The following is a 22728-nucleotide window of genomic DNA, read 5'->3' as shown; positions in this document are numbered from 1 at the left end:
TCTTTTGGTACTGAAATGCAATTATCTTACATGTAAACACTGCACCAAATAAATTGTTTTCTTTTTTTTTTTTTTTTTTTTTGTAACAAACAGTTTTCTTTAGTCGTGCTTTATATCTGTTTACCTGGATTTATTTTTTTTTTTTTAAGCAGTTGCTGGATTCAGTGTATGAAGTGCTTTGAGTGTCTAATTAAAAAAAAATCAAAACCAACAGCAAACAAACAAAAAAAGGAGAAAAGCAACTCAAGAGGGTGAGCCAAGAGATTATTTTAATTCTGATATTTCAGGTCCTTGAACAAACCCAGGGAAAACAGAGCAAGATGTCCAGGAATGCTGAGTGTCTTTGGTGGCTGTGTCTGATGAAATGACTCTGAGTTAATTGAATTAAATAAGGAAGTTTAGCCTGCAGGCAGTGGCTTGAGGGAGTCACACCCTATTTTGTCATTCTGCCTCTTGCTGCCTGCAGCAATGTGTCTCTCCTCTCCAGGTGTGAGATGGGTGTGTTTTCAGTAGCATTTGTGCATCAAGTGCCCCTTGGGGGATGGGGGGATACTGTGAAATAACCAAGGAGTTTAAAGTACTTTCAAAGCAGAAATTAAAAGATTGAGTTGTTACAGGCATGAGGCACGTTTTCTGTGGCTCCTGACCTGCAGCACTGCAAGTCAATAATAGCAAAATAATGTACTGGAAGAAAGGGGTTCAACAAGGTTAAGGAACATGGATGTTGGGGTGAATGCTGTACAAAAATGTATCAAAAAAAAATACCAGCTCCAGTTCCACGCCACAGGGACAAACACTTTCTGTCATAGCTGCCCTGAGGGGAAGGCTTCTCTTGTAAGAAACCTGGAAATTCCTGCATCACACACTGGTATAAGCACATTTTTTCTAGCTGGATGCAGGCATTACTTTTGGTGCTTTTGGTTATTAAACCAAATCTCCCCTGTGAAAGATGTCATAAACACAGTGTGTGATCTATTTTGCATTGGCTTCCATTAAATGGAAGAGCTTTTGGAAAGGTTCTCCTTGCCCTGGGGAGGGAAAGGAGGAAGGCAGCAGAACACATGAGACACCTGTGTAATGTTTAATGTCCTGGAGGTTTCTTTCCTTTTGGACATCTAAATCCTGCCCTCTAGTGAGTTCAGTGGGTTCTAGTGTCAGTCCCAAAATTTCAGGTGATGCTGCAGACATCTGAGACATCCTGGCCCTTCTGCAAATCAGCTGGGAAAGGAGACTGAACAGAGCCAATGACATCCTCTGGTCACATAAAGTAAATAAACTTTCCTTTCTTTCTAGACTGGGATGGTTTCATGCCCACTGTGCTTGCAGAGGTGTCTTTTAGGTGATGGCAGGAAAGAGAACAATCCCAGCAAGACCAAAACACAAAGGGAAGTGGGAGATCATGAGTGTTGTGCACTAAGCTTCATTGAGGAAAGCTAGATAATTTGATTTCTACAGTTTGTGAATTATACAGCTTCCATCATTAAAAAGAGGAAAAAAAACCAACAAACCCCAACAAAACATATAATCCTAAGTGTGTTAGCTTTTTAATAATTATTCCAGTGGTTGCACAGAATTTATAAAGAAAATGTTTAAACATGGGATAATGTTTATTTAATCACAACTCCACCAGTGGAACTCTTTATGCAAAGGCAGCTGTTTGCATACAACTGATTATGAAAAATAAAGAAAAACTGAGCACTAGAAATTATTATTAAAGGTCTGGGCTGACATCACATTTTTATGGGATTATATTAAATTCTTCAGGAGTGCTAGAAGATAAGGAGAAAAAAAACCTCATGAGAAACAAATCACAAGAGGCGGAAGTCTCTCAGGTACTGGCAGGCTGTGGTCAGACGATCGATTCTTTGGCTGAGGTAATTCCTGGTTTTAGCAGCTTCAGTGTCCTCATCAAGGAGAAAGTTTAACCTCTCTTTATCTTGTAACAGTTGCAGCATTGAGGTCTGCACATTTTCTCCAAAGTCATGAAGGACAGAAGATATGATGATCAGAGGTATCTGGTTGGAGAGGCGTTTACTTGCTCCCTGCAAGATGGGGGGGAAAAAAGGGCAAAACACTAAATTGGTGAAAAAAAATGAAAGGGCTATAGGTAATCTGGTAAAAAAAAATGGTTCCAAGGTTTTGAAATGTTGAACTGAGTTACTGTTCAAGAAGGGAGTACTGCTATGAACTAAAAAAATGTTTGTAACCAATGTCTTTTGTGCCTGAAATAGAAAAATTAATCATTTTTTGACTTGAGTCATGGGGATGTCAGCTGTTGCTTCTCTTGCCTCAGCAAACTAAAGCCAAGGCAGGCTGTTCTCTGCTCAGCTCTGCTAGCTGTCACTGGGACAACTTAGAGGGGGACATTCCTGACAAACAGAACTTGTGCACAGTTCCTGGTGTCCAGCCTGTCTTCACTGAATGCTAACAATAGGTTTTGATGCAGGAAATCAGAAAGTGATTTTTCCTAAAGCTGGTAAATTCCTCTGTTAGATGGTATTTCTGATGTGGTTGTTCTTTTAAGTTTCAGACAGCTTTGGAGGAAGCTTTAGCCTAAGGGGAAATGTCTTCAGCAATAGAGAGACCAGAGTGTGCCTACATTACATTTATTAATATCTCCATGAGCTATCTTCTGTCTGACCTGACCAACTGCCTGGTTGATTTATGGATGCAAACTGAAACAGGTTGACCCCAAAAAGCTTGTGGTGCCCTTTCCCCATGGACATCCACAGGGTTTGGGGGCCCATCTGGTGCTTTTGGGCAACATGAGGTTCTAAACCTCTCCCAGCTCTGGCAAATGGCTGCCTCCAGCCCTCCCGGTGCTGGGTGAGCACTTAGACCCAAGTGCCTGGTTGCAATTGAGAGGTTCTGTCTTTCTTTTTTGTAGTATGACTTGAAAATGACATTTATAAGGCAGCCATGGACACTTAAGAGCTTCCATCTCATTCAAACTGTATTTGGCCTTGCATAAGTCAGTCCCATGGGGCTATGATGCCCTGGCACTTGGGGTTTGCTGAAAATGGCTCTAAGGGCATTTACAAAAATATTTAACTGCAGATGAAACATGTAGCAGAGTGTGTAGCAAGATGGGATGGAAGTGCTTATGCACTTCTGGCTTTGTTTCTTGTTCTAAGAAAGCCAATGATTTTCTCTTCATCAGCCTGAGCAGCCTGGCCATTTAATTGCAGGAATTTGTCACAAAGCCTGCTCTTGGAATTCCAAGTGAGCTGCTACCTACCTTCCTGAATTATTAATATTGAACTTGTTGCTTTCAGAGCGAGTTTTATGACTAAGCAAATCTTGATAGTGTGTGTTCTCTTTTCTTTCTTTAACATGATCCTTTATTATATTATATAAACACCCCATTTGTCTTCAGAGACTTCACTTACACGGTGCTATCTGCAATACAGATGCACTCTGATCTCTACAGCCAGCTGATATGTTTTAATGTAGCATTTTGTCATTGCTCCTCCTGCTGTAGTAGTTCAGGATCTGACTGCAAGCCACTGCCACTGCTTTCTGCTGCCTGCAGGAATGTGCAGAGTGGCCTGGGGCTGACCTGAGCCAGGCTGGCAGGTAGCTAACAAGTGGTTTAGGAGCCAGCTGTCACTTTGGCCCCTTCAGGCTTTTCTAATCACCATATCCTGAGTCCTGCAACCTGCTGATACAGCCCACACTCATCACTGGTCAGAAGCTCCAAGAAGTTTGTACAGAAGCTGAGCATGTAGCTGAATGAGACACTTAGCCAGCCCCTGGCTATTCCCTCCACAGTGCCAGTGTGGCATACAAGGCTGGACTGACTCCAGCAAGACCTGGCTGAGGGGAAGCTGCTGTAGCATTCAGGGAGCAGCAAATCTGCTCCATCACAGCCTGTGAACTCACAGAGAAATAGGCACTGGTGTGAGAAACCATCTCCGTGGCAACAGAGGGCTCGTCTAGACCAATAAACTGCAGATTTGTCCCCAGGGACGCGTTTGGAGCGTTTTCTGCCTTAACAGAGTTTAAATCACCAACGTAAAGGTCATCCTGGCAGTACACGATCCTCTCCATTTTAAACTGTGTCCGGATCTGTCTTTCGGCCTCTGCCGCTTGATTCTCCCTAATGTCTTCAATTTTCACCTAGAAAAGAAAGGAACAAGAAGTTCTGAGACATTTGCTTCCTTTGGGAAGGTGCCAGTGCTCAGCAGCGTCCCCAGGGAATGGCAAGGTGGGCACAGTGTTTAACTGCCCTTGTGCAGCACTGTCTAATCTCAGAAGTTGGGAACATGGAGTAATGGTTCAGATTGTGGTGCCTCTGTTGTGAAAGAGCAGGAAAATGTGGCAGTTTTGTCCTCCCCTTACACACAAGTGGAATCAGTCCAAACGTGGTGCTTGAAACCCAAAGGAAAATATCTGTTGTCAGCAAACCAACCCCGTCTAACCCCTCTCTGGTGCTTTTATTCCAGCCACCTGATGCTTTGTGGCCTTCTAAAAGTCTGTGGGGGTGGCAAAGTTCCCTCAGATATGTTCAAATTACCTCAAAATGCTTTCCTAGCATCCCTAAGAAAACACCCCATCTTTTTTCTGAAGTCCAGTGCTTGCCAGAACTTCTTCCCTCTTCATTCCTCTCACTGTGGAGCTCTCTAAAGACCCTGCCTGAACACCTCTGTGTTTGGATGAAATAATTTATTTGTTCACTGGCTGGCCTGGGAGCTCAGTAGGGTTTGACCATGCAAGTGAAAGAGCAAACCACCTATTACACTCACATTTGCCTCTGAGTTTCCTTCTTCAGCAGTACCCTGTGAGTGGACTCTGTTTCCTGGCTGCCAGCATTGCTTCTCATCTTTTTCTCAAAGCTTTTTCTGAGAAAAGGCCTTCATGGATACATATCACTGAACTCTACCCCAAAACATGCTAATACCCAAACTGTAAACAGCCATTTCTGGTTTTTTCATGGCTGGATGATTTTTGGTTTGTTTGCTCCTGCTCCCTTTCATCAAAGATGAGATTCCTGCACTGGCTAAAACCCTGGCTTGCTTTCAGAGAGGTGAAAAACACCTAAAACCAGTTCAGCACTCTGACAAATCACTGCAGCACTTAAATCTGAAATTAATGATAAACTCTTCAAAGTAGCCACACCAGGTTTTCTTTGCTTTGTGTTGCAAATGTCAAGAATGAATAAAGAATGTATGTACTAGATCTTGTCAAAGCTGTACAAAATGCACTTTAATTAGTGGCATTATAACCATGCTATCATTTTTGGGATCTTTCTTATTTTCCTGCAAGAAATTCCCCACTTGTATAAGGGTAATGCAGTGAGGCAGGTACCATAAGCATAGATGTATTTACAAATGCCATTCTGTCTTTTGAGAATATCAGATTGTAGGTAGTGCCTCACCTTGGCAACTCTGTTTAGATTGTGAAAATTAGCAAAATTCTTGTTAGTAAGTTCCATAAATTTCTCTTCAACCAGTTCTAGGGGAAGAACAGAGAGACAAAATAAAGTCAGGTAAGTAAGTGAGGGTTCTAAGCTATTGTTAATATGACACTTGGGAGACTAGTCATTTTCTGTATTCATTCAGAAATAGCTGTGCTGCTGTACTGGTGCACTCTGCCTTTATGACACATACAAACAAGTAAAAATTCAGATTTCCAGGTCCAGGAAGGTGACCACTTGGCACCAGGTGCTTCTGCTGTACTGTTTCCTTGCTGTGTTATTTATGATATAGTTATTTTCTACTTCCCTTCCAAAAGCCACTGGAAAAAGTATTAACAAATGCTGGAGACCATGTGTAGAGATTGAAGGCTCTAGAGAAGGAGCAATCCACAAGCTGAATCAGATTTACTTCCACACTCTGAAGGACCCTGAGAGCATCAGTGAGAGCATCAGCTTCTCCTGGAAAATAAAGCTGTCAGGCCCAGCAGTGTCCCCCACACCAGAGCCTCCCATGGCCTGGGCCATACTCATCACATTGTTGAGAATCTCAATTGCTGGCTCCTCCAGTTCTCTGATCTGCTCTTTTACAATATCCTCAAAAGTCCTGTAGTTGCTGAAGCCTGGGAACTCCCGTCCACGGTACTGGTCTTCGTATTTCCACACTCTGTCAGGGACAGCTTTTTTAGCTGTAATGGTAAAATAATATTGCTTTGTTACTAAATCACTCAATGGATGCACTTCAGGTTTAAGAAGGAAGTCTGTTTCTCATCTTTGAGCTGTTCTTGAGGGGAAAAGGTACTGAGATGATTTTTTGTTACCACAGAACAGAGCTAGCTTGTTGCTCTCTGAATGAGCCATCTCACACACTGCATCAAGCATCTGACTGACAGAAATTATGATGGACCACAAAAATTCTGGTTCTTGGTATTTTTACCATTTTTCACTTTTTCATGGTCAGAAGTAGCTGGCCATTACCAGTCACTTCCAAGTTTAAAAAAAAACCTGAACAAAACAAACCCCCAAGCTCACTAAACATATTTTTCCAGGGAATCTACTGTTGACTAGTTATTCCTATTTATTATCACATTATTTGTTGATATTATATAAATTTGCTATTTTTTTTTATGAGGTATCACCTTGGCCCAGAGCTAAAGTGGAACAAACCCCACTCAGATTCTAAAATATTAATAGCAATAATAAATTAAAAACATTAAGAGTAATAATAAAAAAAATATTATCTAGACTGTTATTATTTATTATTATTCACTGGTGTTGCTGTTATTTAGAAGAATGGTTCAGAAAATCACCAACAAATTCTATGCCACTGTCTTGATTTTATTGCTGTGCTGGGAGAAGAAAGATAAGCACTGACCTCTCTTTAATGACAGCATTTAACAACAAACTCTGTCTGTGTCCTCAAAACACCACAACAGATGGATGCTCCTGCCTTCTTACTCTTAATTTTCTTGAAAAACATTTACTGAAGATGCTGTGTCTAGGTTTAAATAAAGGGGATGGGCTCTTGTTGGGGTCAGAGGCACAGAAAATAGACCCTTATCTGTGGTGCCTGGCTCTGACACCCAAGAGAGCACTGAGTTTGGCATAAAACCATGGAGACAGCTTTTAAAGTTAAGCAGAAAAACTGGGAATGAGTGTGTAAGTAGACAGTTTTCTTAAGTCACTGGGTGAGAATGAGTTTAGGGTTTAAGCTATACCAGAAAATAAGAGACAAGATGGAGGATTTAGGGCATTGTCCCTTTCTCCTTCCTCTTCCTTCTTCATCTTCTTCTAAGGGTTTTTGGGTAATAATGAGTGATTGGATAGAAAATCTGCAGTGCAGCACACAGGTGTCAGGTCACAGGGTCACTAGGGAAATTTTGATAATTGGATAAATAGACACAAAAAAGACCTTGGAGAGGTTCTTCACTCTCCATTCTGCACCTTGCTTCCCCAGTGTATATAGCTCCTTGTACTCTGTAAATATGTAATATAAATAAGAAAGAATAAACAACTGAGCCAGAGTATGAGAAAACAAGTCTCTTCCTGGGAAAAAGAACCCAGCCACCAGTGTCACACCCTGCCAGGTTCTGTGCTTACCCCTCGAAGCACACTCCAGGAGGATCACGCCCCACTTGCGAAATTCCTTGCGGATCTTGGTGAACAGCCTGACCTCATCTCCAAACAGCTCCTCCTCTCCCCGAATGGTCCGACAGATGTCTTGGTTAAAGAGTTTGATCAACTGCAGTGAATCCAGCAACAAGCAGGCAATTTAGTGAAGTTTCATTTCTTCAGACTAATTTGTAAATCTGCAGCTGTTTGATGATAAAGCAGGGACACAGTTCATAGAAAACATCCCTTTCTTACATATTTTATGCTCTTAGCTCCTGGTTTGTTTGTTTTTTTTTTATTTTTTCCCCCCCAAACTCTCAATGCTAGAGGAGAATAAACTTGATACCCTTTTGGTTTTCCCCCTGTAGACTTTTAGAACCATTTACTAAATTTTAATAGGCCAGGCTTGTATGAAGCCTGATGAACTTCCATAAACACCTCTAGTGCCTACTGAGGGCTTAATCAGGGAGTAACTCCCTGAGATGAGGAACTCAGAAGATGGACTTGCAAACCACATTTGGATATCAGGAATACATTTGATCTTATGAGTGCTGTAAACAATGGGAACCCTTCAAAGTGTTGAGCAGGCAGGAGTTTTAAGTTTTCCCTTGCTGAGATGCTTGATTTTGATCCAATCAAAATCAAATTGTTTAGCTTTCTTGTCCCATAATCACAGGAAAAAAATTGCTAGAAGGGGCCAGGAGCTCCTGTGGTGTCTTATTTTTGCAAGTGTGGTTTGTCTATGTTGCCCTCACTGAAATGATGGAAACCACAAACTTCCTGGTGGTCCATGCTGAAGTTTTGATAAGTTCAGGTGGTTTCTTTTTCTCCCACAGTTACCTCCTTGCCTTGCTCTGTGACCAATACTGATACTTACATCTGTGAGGAAAAACAGCTTCTCAGACTCAGTTTGGGGTGTGCCTCTCTTGTACCTTTGCAGATCCTGTAATGTTTTATGCAGGGTGTCACGAATTTGGCTCTGCAGCGCTGGCAAAGATTTCTGGGGAGGAGACAGTGAAGAAGGAAATTGAGATAGGTTGAACCTGTCTGGTTTTAGAAGGAAAACAAAATCCCTCTAAGAGTAACTTACACCTGCAAGGGATCTTTGCTGTTTCTATAAATCTGAGAGCTTGCTGTCAGTGTCCCATGTGTGATAGGGGGGCAACATGGAAGAGAAAATATGGACTTTATTGAGGGAATGCAGGAGCCAGGATCTTCCTGAGGGATCAGGCTGGATCTCACTGAGAGCTGGGAAGAGTAGCTGCAGTCTAGGGCAAGATTTCACAGTGAGCCAAAAACAATGTCCTCACAGGTTGTGCCAGGAGAGTGATGACTGCTCAATTCCTGATAAATACCTGATGGAACATGGCTGTTTAGTTGCTTATTTTCTGTAAATTTACATAATTTTTTTTTTCTCCTCTGAGACTGAGCTTAGATGTTCCCTATATTTTAGCCTCTTCTCTTAATGGAATAAGATATATTACATACAGACATATTTATACCAAATAAACCCCCCCAATATCCTTACATTAGAATATAAATATAATAGAACATCTGGATGTTCTGAAGACATTTTCAGTAACTTGTCACCCAGGTGATCAACACTGATAAAAAGAAATATCATGGTTGCTGTTGAAAAGGCAGGAATTATGAGTCACAAATAGATGAAATAATTTGCTTATTGTTGATCTGCAGTTAAAAGGCAAATCTCAGGACAGAGCATGGGGCTTTTTACCTCTGCCTCTCAGTTCTGTTTGTTCTCAGAGCACTGAGTTGAAGGATCATTAAGCATACAAAGATGAAATCCAGCTACAGTCCAAGGTTGAAGGGTTGAACTTGTTTTTAGCTAGTAACTGACACAAGCAGCTCAGTATGGGACCTCTGTTACTTACAATAATGTGTTTCACAAGTTCATTTGTGAGCTTCTCTGCCAGATGGGGGATAGTAGCCTTTCCTTCTTCCAGAAGAGCCCTGTGGAAAAAAAAAAAAGGAAAAGGTGTGTTTGGATAGCCAGGCTGTGCAGGGCAAGGAAGCAGCATTGATGCTCTGCCCTATTTTTACTAATTCTATTACACAATTTGAGTAAAGAAAGGATCTCTGGGCCATGCTGATGCAGATGTGGCAACAGCTCAGGACTCTCTGGGCATGTTTATCCAAGAGTTGTTTGACAGCTACTGACTGAGCAAAGGGAAACAGAGAAAAATCTGAAAAAAACAAATTCTAACAGCAGCTGATTGCACTATTTTATTATTTCTTCATGTGTGAAGTTCATTGATTCAAAACCCTTGTCAGCTGCCAGTCTCTGTATTATGATTGATTTGCTGCTGAGTCATCTGGGCAGCCTGTGCCCTCAGCACAGCCTTTCTCATGCTGTTCCTCCATGCTTTCCAGTGAACAGAAATACTTCAGTGCCTGACTTGAAGTGCTCAGATGCTTTAACTCAAATTCTTTGGGACTATTCAGAAATTCTAAAGTTCATAGCACTTCCCCCATGTATTTTGCAGCCAAAAAAAATCAACCCTAAAATAGACAAACCAAAAAAAAATTTTTTTTGAAAAAGTTTGGTATGTAAAAAACATCTGGGTTACTGAAACACAACCCTACATGGGCAATGAGAAATACTGAGTATAACCAATACCTGTTTGTAACCCCTTAGTTGAGTCTCAGCAAATCAACAGGAAGCTCTGAGGTGACTCTAACATGTTTTTGATGAGAACTTTTCTGTGAGAAGTACCTGAAATATTTGTGATTCTCAAAGAAGTTTCTCTCCTGTTGGATTGCAGCAGCCAAGGTGAGTTTGTTGTGGATGTCCTGCTGCCCACGGCACCTCACGATCATGTAGCCTTTTTTGAGGGGGATTACCCTGTTTTGCAGTATGTTCACGATAGCCTCCTCGGTCCCCCTGTCCACCAGGTCGGGTTTTGTGAGGATTCCTGTGAAATTAAAAGAGAAAGTTAACCACCAAGCAGGAACACTCTGTACCGTGTTTTATAATGCAATTTTTTTGGGTATTCTCTCTCCTAGAAAGCTCTCAGTTCCTGGGCTGTAAAACTCATGCTACAGTTGGCCTCCTACCGTGCCTTTTGCATTGCAAACCTTTTTTTAACACTCAAAAAGCAAAGCTTTTTTACCACTAACTTCAGATCAACTACCATTAACTGGTAGTTACTACCATTAACTGATTTCAGCTTCCAGTTATTCATAACAAGAGTGCCAGCAAGGCACCAAATGAAGGGATTATAGGAGCTGCTCAAGAATTGTGACTAGAAATACTTGCCAATATTTTCTTCAGGCTGTTTTCTTTGTTTTTCCCTCTTCTTCTAGTAGCTAATTTCACATATCTGGTGCAGAGCACAGAACATCAGACCTCATGATGGGGGTGAAGATTTGGCATCCTTTTTAGCTCATAGGTTAAAAATTATCTCACCTATTGTCCTTTCTCCAGTGGGGTCCACCTCTTGAGCCATTTTCAATGCTTCTGTTGTTGCAATATCCACGTTACATGGAACCACTACCAAATTCACTGTCTCTTTGCAGCCAATAGTTCTTTTAAGTAGCATTTTGATCTGCAATTCAATACAGCAGTGAGGAGGTTCAGTGAAATCAGATGTAGGATGTGACAATTTCTAGCAATATGAGCCTAATGACATTAAATGCCACATGTGCTGAGGACAGTGTTACATGCTGGAGGATGGCATGGAAAGGGGTCAGCAGAAGAATGCAGCCTCTTTCCTTATGTCAGGATTAATCCAAACTTCTGGCATGAATGAGACCAGACTAATGTTGTTAAGCCTGTCTTGACAGGTATGTGAGTTTAACCTCTTGTGCATATATAATCTTTCGTTATGGAAATATTAAAGGTATTTGATATCTAATCACATGGAAGAAAACCAGGTTCTGATGTGTAGGTATCTACTTTTGGAAAGAAAGCAAGCTTGATTATACTGATAAATCTCCAATTTGTATCTTTGAAAGGAGCACAAATGTCTTTGGGTTCTATTTCAGTGGAATATTTGTAGGAAAAAGCGCCAAAACTGAAGCTTCACGTGACATCTAGTTGTCATTTTTCTATGTTTCAATGCCAAACTAAACAAGTTCCTCATAATTTGTGTTGTTTTGCAGAAGCTTCACAGGGCACTATTGCACTTATTACACAGTAAATCAATTCTCTTTTTCCCCCTGGATTTTGGTAAAGATGCCTCTCTTCTCTACTTCCCACCCATCCCAGTTTCTGACAGGCTACAATGCTGTAGACTCCATCTCTGGAGCATGCAGACAGCTGGGGACAATAGAAATGTTTGGATTTTATCACATCTGCTGTTTTCTTCTCAATACAATAGAAAGATTGCTATCTAAGTGTGCAATTAAATTACCCTCCTCCCAGAGAGGAAAGCCCAGACAATCCAATCTTGTCTCATTTCTGTTTGGAATACCTAGTTTCGTTTGAGCTCCTCTTATTCCAAGTTCCCATTTAAAGGTGTTTTAGGAGAAACAACACACCCAACTCCTACACATCAGCCTCACAGCAGGCCTTTTCCAGTCAAAGTTTTATTTGCATTCCCCAGCATTTCTTCTAAAAGCAGCCAGAGGAAGAGCAGAGATCCCCTCCACTTACTCTGTTTACTTCACAAAGGGTCTGCTGGGACCCATTAAGGGCACAGACTGGCACAGGAGGCTGAGTTTTACCTGGTCCCCGATGTCTTTTGGCTGGTCCCCCACGGCCACCCTGGCAATTCCAGGCAGATCAATTAGTGTCAGGTCTGGGACATCAGGGGACCGAACTTCCAGGGAAATTAACTGCCCACTAATGGCACCTCTAGGACCGGCCACAACATTCTGGGCTGTGAAGAGAGCAAGGCAATGAATACAAGCTTCAAATGATGCATCAAACCAAAGCTGAACACAAGGACTTTGAAAAGTACCAACTGCCACCTAAGGTTCTTTCAGGCTTGGCTTTTTCTTTCAGATCCAGCCACACACCTAAATCCATTTGTGCAAAAATCTAAGGAAATTATCATGCAGAACAAACTAAGATGTGATGTCAAAACAAAATGCATGTAAATAAACCATAATGAAAGGTATCAGGTAAAATACTGGTCAGGTGTAGAAATGCTCCATCAACAACAAGAGATGTTTTTGTAAGCATCAATTAATCCTTGGATGCCCTGAAAGAAAAATAGGTGTTGCTCTATATTCTTCACATTTTGATAGAGAGGTTGAGAGTAAATTGTCCCAGGTACTACAAGGCAATAATGCTTAAACTGTGAACACAGAAAAGCAAGGAAACTCCAGTCATTCTCAGGAGATTTTTCAGCTCTAATTACCTTACTTATTTCATACCAATTGCCTGGCCAGTTTTGAGAATATCCAAATAATGTATTGAAAAGGTAATTTAAAAAAATTAGGAAGAATAACAATGTGTAGAGCTGTGCTAGTCAAGGAAGTAAGGACAATCCAACTTTCACACTTAGGACAAGTGCTTACTGCCCTTTGGGTAAAAACACTGATTTCTTACCCAGGATTAAATGCCCTAACACTAAAGGTGAGATATGTGAAGGACAGTGACTGAGCCTGAGGTCACAGTACCTGGCAGAAGTTCTCTGTCCTCCACTCTGACCTCTTGCAATTTCCTCCAAAATAATAACATTTCCAGCCAGAGACACCTCAAGCACTCTCTGGACTTTTGAGCTGATGACAGGATCCATTTAGGTTCCATGTTTACAATTTGACAGACAACCTCCCCAAACCAGGAAGCCACCACCCAGGTAAGGACATAGCCTGAGCCTTTATCATGGATCAGGATAAAAGGATCATGGATCTAGTGGGTGGCATCCCTGCCCAAGGTGTTGGAACTAGAAGACCTTTAAGGTCCCTTCCAATCCAGGCCATTCTGGGATTATCATCATAGATCATCTTCACCACTGAAGCACTGGTACAACTTCCTGGAGAGAAGGGAGTTTTGCTGACCCAGCTTCTTCTGCTCTGCATCCAGCTCTTGGTGTTACTCCACAATCACTGTGGATGCTGCTCAGTCTGAGAGGAGGATTCAGAGGAGATGAAGCCAGCCAAATCCACTCACCTTGCCTTATTGCTCTGTCCACCTCAGAGGCGTTCTGGAGCTCCAGGGTTACATTTTGGTAGGAGATCTTTCCTTGCCATGCCTGGCCTTCAGGCAACCTCTTGAGTTTTAGTTCCAAGGGACACCGAGTGACAATACCTGCAGCAGATCCAAAGGCAGAGGTTGTGCACGAAACACGGCCTTGAAGTGTGTGGGGCACACAGGGCTGCCTAATGTTTCACACAAAAATGTGCAAATGTTCCAAGAGACGCTGCCAGAGGGGATTTTTCCAACTTCCTGCTCAGAGCAGGACTGTCACCAGTGCTTGGTGAGGTCAGCCATGGCTCTTTCCAGACATGTTTGGCCCTGCAAACCTCCACACATGGAGTTTTGCTCCCCTCTGGATGATCTGTTTCAATGATGCAACTAAATCCTATGAAAAACCTTTGCACAACTCCAGCCTGAAGGACTAGATTATACTGTAAACTCACATGGAACTTGCAGAATTTGTGTGCAAAAACATACACACAGCTGGAAAATGGATCTTTTTGAGTTGTAAAGTCTCCTAACAATCATCTTTGACTTAAATGATGTGTTAAGATAAAGATATTTGTACATTTTTTTTACATAATAATAATAAAAAAGATATCTGTAAGAAAACAAAAAACCTAAAACAACCCCAAAAACAATTTTAAAAACTGGTTTTCCATGTGAAATTAATACTCTGCTGCACTGCTGCTTCTGGGAAATGCACAGTCAGCTGGGGCAATTACACTACACTTCTTACTCCTGGTCTCCTGACCACCTGGAACATGTGGCTTGGATCTACCCTGTGGTGCCTCACTCACACCTCTATTTCTCAGTCATGGAGTTATCCAATTCTAGACCAAAAAATAAAATTAAAAAAAAACCCAAAACACAGAACCCTTCCACCTCATCAAAATGAAAATTTGAGAAAGTGAATTCTTACCATTGCCCCTGGGGAGAGCAACACCAGACAGGGCTTCAAGGACAGAACTTTTCCCAGAGCTCTGGTCTCCAATCACCGCAATCGCAGGCAAGGACAGGTCCTTTTCTACCCCAAGAGCTCTCAGGCTGTCAACAAGATCAATGCAGGGTCGGATCTTTTCCTCATATTTGTTGTACAAGGTGTGTTCTGCAGCCTGCTAGAGTTAAACTTACAATGAATTTTCCATAATTTAAAACAAAACAAAACAAACCCCAAAAAAACCAAGATGCATTTTCTAGTCATCGTTCTTTAGTACAAGTTAATTACTGGCATCAAGCTCTACTTCATATCACTGTGCATCCTTGCATCTCCATGTAATAAACAGGTGTCTGTAAATATGAAAGAAACAGTTGAGGTTGGCTCACAGACCATCCTTAGTAAAAATACCAAATTTTGGAAGCCATCCTGAGAAAGTAAAGAACACATTAATAAGTGTGTTTTATTAATTTCTTTTAATAACAGTTTTCTTTAATAACTGCCATTTTCTTCTAATCATCCACAGATGTACTGAAGGATGTGTATGCAAATGAAGACTGATCCCAGAAATCACTGAATTTGGTAAAAAATAGCTAATTAGATTTTTGTTTCAGAATTTGAAGATTTAGTTTGTGCACAGACGCCAAAAGAGTGCTGCTGTAACATTCTTAACAGTTGGCTGAAATCTTTTAGACCATCATGGCTCTTCCTTCTTTGCCTCATTTTAGGCTCACATAAGGCATGAATATGAGTGGGTTGTTTTAAATGACTGGTTATTGTCATTTTCTGGGTTTGATACAGGTCCAGATATTAACACAGGCTCTTACTTTACGTGAAAACAAAACAAATAATTTTCAGTCTTTGGCAAAACTGGTCCATCTGCTATTAAATATGCTCAGCTAAAGTATATAAAGATCATCTTGGTCTCTTCTCCCTGTTCCTCTCTCCATGTTCCAGTCTGACTGCTGCATTTAGAGATGCAATTTTGGGAACACCAATATGTTTCAGACATATTAGGCCAGGCACATTCAGACCTGATTTTCTGAAAATAAAAACTAAAGTTTCCTCCATCGCTTTTATCCAAGAAAAATGCCTCCAAAAGTATGTCTATGGATCAGATGCACTCAAACAAAGCAGATTTTTTGGTTCAAGACGAGGAAGGCAGCACACACTACTGGAGGCAGGGATTTTAAACCATTTTTGGTAGCCCCTGCCCACTTTTTCACTACAATATTTAATACCTAGCAAATTCTCAAAAAACTTCAATAACTGTGTCACAGACTTAAAACCAATCTGTGTTCAGTGTAAAATATCCAAGCAGGTTATTATTAACCTTTTCTGTGTTTTACATTATTTACATTACATTTATTATTAACATTTCTGTTGTGGGTTGAAGAGCCTCAAGGAGAAAAGAACCACCTCAGCTTTTATGGTTTCTGTTCCACATTTGTTGCTAGGATCAAAACAGACACATGTCACACATTAAATTGGCTTCTAGGCTGCAGCCACCTCTTTTTTTTAGACCTGCATTATTAATGTCTGCAGATTAATTGCAGGTACCTCTCCTCTTACTTATATGAATAACTTCTAGACCTCACCCCAAAACTTCTCCTTAGATCTAAAAAGTGCAAACTGCCCAAAGAGACAAAGGAATTAATTTTGGGGTACAAAGTGAAACAACAGAGTGAGAGTGGGAAGGATCTGTTCCCTCTCCTTGCCTTACTTACCTTGTCCTCTTCTCTAAAAACCTCTTTCTCCAAGCCCTCCTGTTCACACCTATGCCTTTTCTCAAACATGTTCTCTGATATCTCAGCATCTTCTTCTGGGTCTGGTGGGAGAGGCACTGTAGCAGCTTCTGGAAGTGATTTCACAGAAGAAAATTGAAACCCCTCTTTCTTTGGGGTTTTGGTTCTTCCAGAAGGATTGCTGAATGGTGTTCTCATTTTATCCATGGCCTGCTAATTTACTGGGCTTCCACACAGGTTGTCCACAAATGCTTTGATCACTGCCTGGTCCAGCCACTCTGAGGTGCAGCTTCTGAAAACAAACATGGGGCAGTGAGTGATTCCACCTTTCAACAGGGATCAGAGCAGAGAAAATCAAACACCACTTTTATTTCCTGATCCAAACCCTTAGTAGGTACTGTGAAAAACAATGTTCACATTTTTTATATAAAATTTATAAAGTTTAATAGAAAGACAGTTAGGAGACAGAAATAAAGCAAAATGTACAAATATGGCTGGGTGCCTCAGCATTCAGCCAAGAGAGCACACCTTACTAACAAAGGATTGTTCCTTAAAAACAGAATCCTATTACATATTCATAAATTCTTACATGTGATTCAAACATTTATCTTAAGTTTTAACTTTGTTTAGCTTCAACTCCCCCCATCCCCAGCAGATCAATCTTCTTGGCTCTGTTGAGTCTCACTCCCTGATTATTAATAGAGGTTCAATAAATTCTTCCTTTGGCGTGCCAGTCACTGCTGTCTTCATCTGGATAAAAGAATTTAAGAATGCAGGGGAGGTTTCCTGATCATCTTTTCAGTCTCTGGGTTATATGAACAAAAGTAGTTTTTATTTTAATACCATGCTACAGCCTAACATATATATATGTATTATATCACAATTTCGAAGTTTTATCAATAACAGAAATAAAAGAAACTATATTAATACAGCAAAGTTTTCTAACATTATGCAAATAACATTAATTTTAATATTTGTGAAAAGCCAATGATTTGTGGAATAAAACTTCTTGGTGGCCGACTTCATCCCCTCTGTCTCAGGAGACTCTTTGGGCCCTTGATGTTTTCCTTTCTTGGGCTGTAAAAAATTCTGTCATCACTTTTGCTTCTCTTCATTTGTGTTCACTCTATTTACCACACACCACTAGATCTAGTCCTTGTCTTGCCACATTACTTAAACAGCTCTTCGCACAATTCTTTTCAGTCCTCCTCTTATACACAATCTCAATTAGCGGGTACCTAATTTGACTTTCCACACACAAACTTCAGAGTTTTCACTTTGCACGTGGAGCATTGATGGTTGTTAAAGCAACAATACCAGCGTCTACCCACGGTTAAAACAAATATTAATCACTTGGCACTCCAGCACAACACTCCTCATTTACACTTGGGTTTGCTCCACACTGACTCCTGTCACTTCGCCTTTCTCCGGCCGCCTCAGCCGCCCGAGGTCGGAACCGCGGATAGAGCTCCACACTCGCTCCGCTCATTCATGTGTCTCACTCGCTCATTCACACACCAAACACACTCAGTGACTCAACGTGTCCGGACTTAGCATTCACACAAAACAAGGGTTCGCTCGACTCACCCCCAGAGTCGCTAGCGGGCTGCTCTATCAGCTCAGCGAGAACCCCCTCCCCTCATAGGCCGCGCTATCGGCCAGGATCGATCCCATTCCCTCTGTCCCCGGCCCCTCCTGGCCGGGTGCTTGCAGGCCCACAGGGACTGTGCTGTACGACAGACGTCTCTGTTCGGTTTACCAGCAGTCTTTCCCTTGATATTTAATTCATACCTTTATCCGCAGGCCGGCAGGTTGTTGTCTGTCCCCGCGGTGAGCGAACCGAGGTTCGGGGTCCCTCACGGAAAGTCCTGGGGGTGCGCCAGGGAATTTGTTCCTCGGCCGCTCCCACAGCCAGACAGAGACCCTCCTGCCTGGCTCGCCAAAATGATGTGCGGAATAAAAGGAACCCCATAACTCGCAGAGTAGTTACAAGAGCAGGTATGAATTTATTCAGCGCTGAGGTGCATTGGGGATATCTCCTCCAAAAAGCATCCACCCTTTTTTGATTAGGTTTTCCCTTTTTATCCTTTACAGATCAGGTTTACACGATACGCCTAATACATATTAATTTCCTAACCCCGCCTGTCTTCACTCCATATTACAATTAGCCTCGTGCCCCTTTCAGTTCTTTGGCCACTTTTTGGGGCTTCAAATCTGTTTCTCCCGGCTTAAGGTCTCCTTTATCTTGTGGTGCCTTTGTCTTTGCATCTTGTTTGCGTACTCCAGCTCCTTATCTCATCTTGCAGTCTGACTCTTTTTCCTGTTCTTTTGGATGAGGGTGTCAGGGTATGGTTTTTGTCAGACACCCCTTTTAGTCAAGCATTTCTTCCTAATTCTTAATTTTTCTGTTTCACCAATAATATAATAGGTATCTACAACAGTACCAAGTGCCACAGCTCTTTTCAAATCACAAAAATTGGTCTCAGAGGACAGACTTGGAACACTTCTCCTTACCTTTCTTATGCCTTTTTTTTTAATTAAAAAAAGTGCCATGGAAATAAATAGTATTTGTTTTTTTGGGGAAAAAAAAAAAAAGTTACACCTATTTTTGCAAAAAGCTGATTGTCCTCTAGGAAATACTTTGCTGAATGGTGTTTGGAGAAGCTCAGTCAGTATCAGGGCAGGATTGGAGGGAGTGTGAATCCTTAAGTTCCTGGGGTCAGGAGTGTAGGGCTGTGGGCTAGCTCCAATCCATAATCTGCTAAGTGGCCATCTCACCTTTTTTGTGGAAGAAATACTTGTCAGAGGCAAGTCTGACACTGGTTTTTGAAGTTCTGTATCTTGGTTCACTACTCTATAGCTTAAAACCCTCTGCCAAGAGCAGACTTTTCTTCACATGTTGTTAGAGAAGGGACAACTATGAGGCTTTTTATTTCCTTGGAGAAGTTTTATTTCCTTATGCAGAAGTTTTGTTTTCTCTGGGTGACTGAGGAAATCAGTGGCTTTTGGCATGACATTATCCGGGGAAGGTGATTTCCAGAGAGAGTGATTTAAAGAAAAAAAAAAAAAAAAAAAGAAAGCCAAGAATTCTTTTTCAAAGCTAGATTTTTTCTTTTCTCAAACAACCATCTACCCCACTTAGCCCCAGATTTGGTCAGCAGTCCATATTTAAAGGGCTACAATAGGAGCCCTTTAGGTTCAGGTGGAAATGCACAGATTTACAATCTTTGGCCTTGCAGAATTCACCACTGCAAAGCAACAAAGCACATCTGGAGCTACTGTAGGATTCTATGTCTGTGTTTGGGTGGGCCTTGGGTATTTTAACACTTGTCCAAAAGCGCTGGAGCTGGAGGTACCTTGTGAGCATCCTGGTGGGGAGAGAAGGTGATGAGGAGGGGGGAAAATCGACCCAGAAACGTCCTGCAACTTCGTGACACCACTTTGTCCTGCTGGCCCAGTCTCCAGCAGCATTTTTTATCCTTTTTGTGGCCAATGTGCACCAAAGTCAATTGCAAATAATTCATTCCAGAGATCAGGAACTGAGATAATTATGCAAACATCCAGACCTCCCACCATACCCACCTGGTGTGTTTACTTAGGACAAACCCCATGGCCATCACAGAGGTGGAAGGGAGGTGGGGAGGGCTGAGGATGCCTGAGGAGACCTGACTATCTTAGGTCACCCTTTACAAACATGGAGATGGGGAGCAGACCACAGGGTGCACACACACACACACACACAACACCCCTGCACAAAGATCCTGCAGCCAGCACCGGAATAAACAATCATGTGGATTTCTGGGGCTACACTGCTGCTCTTCCCTGGACCTGGAAAGGGTGAGTGGGCTCTGTAACCCTTCCCTGTGCCACACTGGCATAGTGATTTCTTTGTGTACTGAGCCGTGACAACATCGGATGGAAGAAGGGAGGAGAGGAAAACAAAAAAGCTGCAATTGTAAAGAGACCTTCTACAATGGGCCAGAATCCACCTGTGAAACATGACACGTGGATGATGTGATAATACTGAAAGTCTGCCAAGAATTTCCTCTGACCAGAGCTGCCCCTGCCTCCTTTGTCAGGACAATACTGATTTCCTTGAGCTTTACCTTTAGAATTTGCCTGCTTGTGTGTGGGAAACCTCTCCCAGCAGAACACCCACATCTGCACAAACACCAACCTGCTGATGGTTCTGAAAAGGAGTTGCTTTGGTTTTCTGTAATGACCCTTTGGCTTTGTATCTGTAGAAGATGAAAAGCCCCTTCTAAAAAATCCCCTCTCAATCCCAAGGTGCAGAGCTGCAGTGCTGGACCCACAGAGCATGATTTATCCACTCTGCCCAGCCAGAGAACCACATGGACTTCTGGCTGACACATCCTCTGACTTCAGGATGTTTGGGTAAACCTCACAGTTTCCATTATTTTTATTAACTCTAGCTGTGTTCTCATAAAAGAAAATGAAGCAATGCAAAGCTTATGATCCTCATAAATACTGCCAGCTAGATCATCTTGCTGAATAATGGCTTTAAAAGAAAATTAAATGCCATCTCTCAGTTGTCTCCTTTTAAAGAGGAAACAATACTGACATCTTTTCTCTTTTTTTTTCCCACCCCAGAAAGCAAAAAATCCTGCTCCTGGCAACCCTGTTTAATCACACTTACTTTAGACACTTTATGCAGCCTTTAAAAAGTCACATTAAAAGGAACGAAGATAACAGTAAAAAATTGCATTACTCTTTTTAGAAGAAGGAAAGAAGAAACTTACCCTGGTAAGTGTCCTGTAGGAAGGAGAAGCAGTGACTTTCTGAAACTTCTTCAGATGCCTTTTCCTTTGCAGGCTCCTCCTTCTGGTTATGACATGCAACAGGAGAAATGAAACTAATTCTCACAGGAGAAATACTTGGCTTATGTGGCAATGACCAGGCTGTTTCAAAAGACAGAGTTGCCATGAGTGGGCCCACACTTACCTTGCACCTGGCTCAGTTAAGGGCATGGATATCTTAACACATGAATTGTGTCCACAGTGAAGGGGGGGCCTCACAGCCAGAAGTTCAGAGAGACAGAGTACCCTAGAATGGTTTGGGTTGGAAGGACATAAAGATGATCTTGTTCCACCCCTCTGACATGGGCAGGGACACTTTCCACTATTCCAGGCTTCTCCAAGCCATGTTCAACCTGGCCTTGGAAACCTCCATGGATCCAGGGGCAGTCATAGCTTCTCTGGGTACCCTGTGCCAGGGCCTGCCCACCCTCACAGGGAAGAATTTCTTCCTAATATCCAATCTAAACCTATTTTCTTTCAATTTAAAGCCTTGTTCTATTACTACCTGCCCTTGTAAAAATCTCAGTCTTCTCTGTACCGCTATTCAGCAGAGGACACCAAGGTGGAACTAAGCTTAATTATTGCTGAACTTTTAGTGACTTGTGAATTATTAATTAATCACTGTGTAGCCTTAGGATATTTAGCACTTATGCAGCAAATGCATTTATGAAAGACAATTCTGCTACAACTCAAAACACAATTCTTGACTAAACTGTCTCCATGAAAGTCCTTAGAGGGGCTCTGTCAGGCAAATGTGAAATTCATACTGTTAAGGTGACAGCTTTGTGATAACTCTGGAAATAATAATAATAATGCAATGTGCTGGGTTGTTTTCCTTTCATTTCCCTGTATGTTTAGTGAATAGCAGAAATGAAACTCCTCACAGCACAGCTAAGCTCCTCCTTCCTTGGCTCTACTGTATAATAGGATGTCAGAGACAAATGGCAGAGGTACTTGGAAATAACTGAGCAACAGCTGAATCATTTCACTCACACCTGGGGCAGAACCTGCTGGTTCAAGCTGCTGTGCCCCACTCCCACTGCTGTTGCCTGATGAGGATGCTGGTCCTGTGCCATCCAGGGGATCCTTTCAGCCTCCTCATCCCTCCATGCAAAAAGCAAGTGGGTGAGGGCCTCCTCCACAGAAGTATTTTTTCCACCTCCCAGTGAGACTTTCCATCCCAGCCAGGGTGGCAAACCCTGCCACCACTCATGTGGGGCTGTGCCTTGGCTGCCAGAGGTTGTTGGATGTGGGTGACAAGGCAGAAAAGTGACACACAGTGTGATTTATGCACTGGTTCAGGACAATTCCAAATTGTTTCTCATGACCTTGAGGTGTTTTCTCAATATCACTGGGTCAGGATGCATGCTCTTCTGCTGTCCTTGCTCTCCTGCCATCAATATTTTGTGTTTTGGGGCTTTTTTCTTTGTTGTTAATAGGCTCTAGGCTGTGAAACAATACCAGTATACTTTGTTCAGTCAGGGGCTTTCCAAGCTGGATACAGGATCCTCCCTTGCTTCTCACTCCCTCTGGTTTTGCCCTTTGCCTCGACTGTTCAGCTGTTCTTGATTCCTGGCTGTTCTGGTGGGTTTCAAACT

The 22728-nt window shown here is 42.0% G+C and overlaps 1 protein-coding gene across 2 annotated transcripts; it reads right to left on the bottom strand.

The window, feature by feature from the left end:
• Nucleotides 1–123: 123 nt before the first annotated feature.
• Nucleotides 124–21125, bottom strand: LOC102107614 (interferon-induced GTP-binding protein Mx-like). Of its 2 annotated transcripts, none has more exons than XM_014255641.2 (14): nucleotides 21074–21125; nucleotides 16296–16605; nucleotides 14554–14749; nucleotides 13605–13742; nucleotides 12212–12366; nucleotides 10953–11091; nucleotides 10260–10458; nucleotides 9418–9496; nucleotides 8403–8525; nucleotides 7514–7655; nucleotides 5944–6102; nucleotides 5378–5454; nucleotides 3883–4119; nucleotides 124–2042 (listed from the first exon to the last, which is right to left on the bottom strand). In XM_014255641.2, exons 2-14 carry the CDS (start codon nucleotides 16518–16520, stop codon nucleotides 1809–1811), a joined length of 2103 nt encoding a protein of 700 aa, XP_014111116.1. In that variant the 5' UTR covers nucleotides 16521–16605; nucleotides 21074–21125; the 3' UTR covers nucleotides 124–1808. The 2 variants fall into 2 exon arrangements, with proteins under 2 accessions (XP_014111116.1, XP_014111117.1); XM_014255642.2 differs by having other exon boundaries at nucleotides 14554–14746.
• Nucleotides 21126–22728: the final 1603 nt, after the last annotated feature.

Source organism: Pseudopodoces humilis, chromosome 2 (genome assembly GCF_049639895.1).
Source record: "Pseudopodoces humilis isolate 2021_Gansu_Grassland_sample_001 chromosome 2, ASM4963989v1, whole genome shotgun sequence".
Taxonomy (NCBI): Eukaryota; Metazoa; Chordata; class Aves; order Passeriformes; family Paridae; genus Pseudopodoces; species Pseudopodoces humilis.
The sequence above is the reverse complement of the archived record's forward strand: the minus strand, read 5'-3'. Positions and strand labels throughout refer to the sequence as shown.

What these genes read in the sequence shown, in the direction of transcription:
- LOC102107614 (XM_014255641.2), bottom strand. Translation starts at nt 16,520, where the DNA reads ATGGATAAAATGAGAACACCATTCAGCAATCCTTCTGGAAGAACCAAA. An exon ending in GAGAATCACAAATATTTCAG is followed by an intron (nt 9,497 to 10,259) that starts GTACTTCTCACA and finishes TTTTTTCCACAG; the next exon opens with GGCTCTTCTGGAAGAAGGAA. An exon ending in AACTTGTGAAACACATTATT is followed by an intron (nt 8,526 to 9,417) that starts GTAAGTAACAGA and finishes TCTCCTCCCCAG; the next exon opens with AAATCTTTGCCAGCGCTGCA.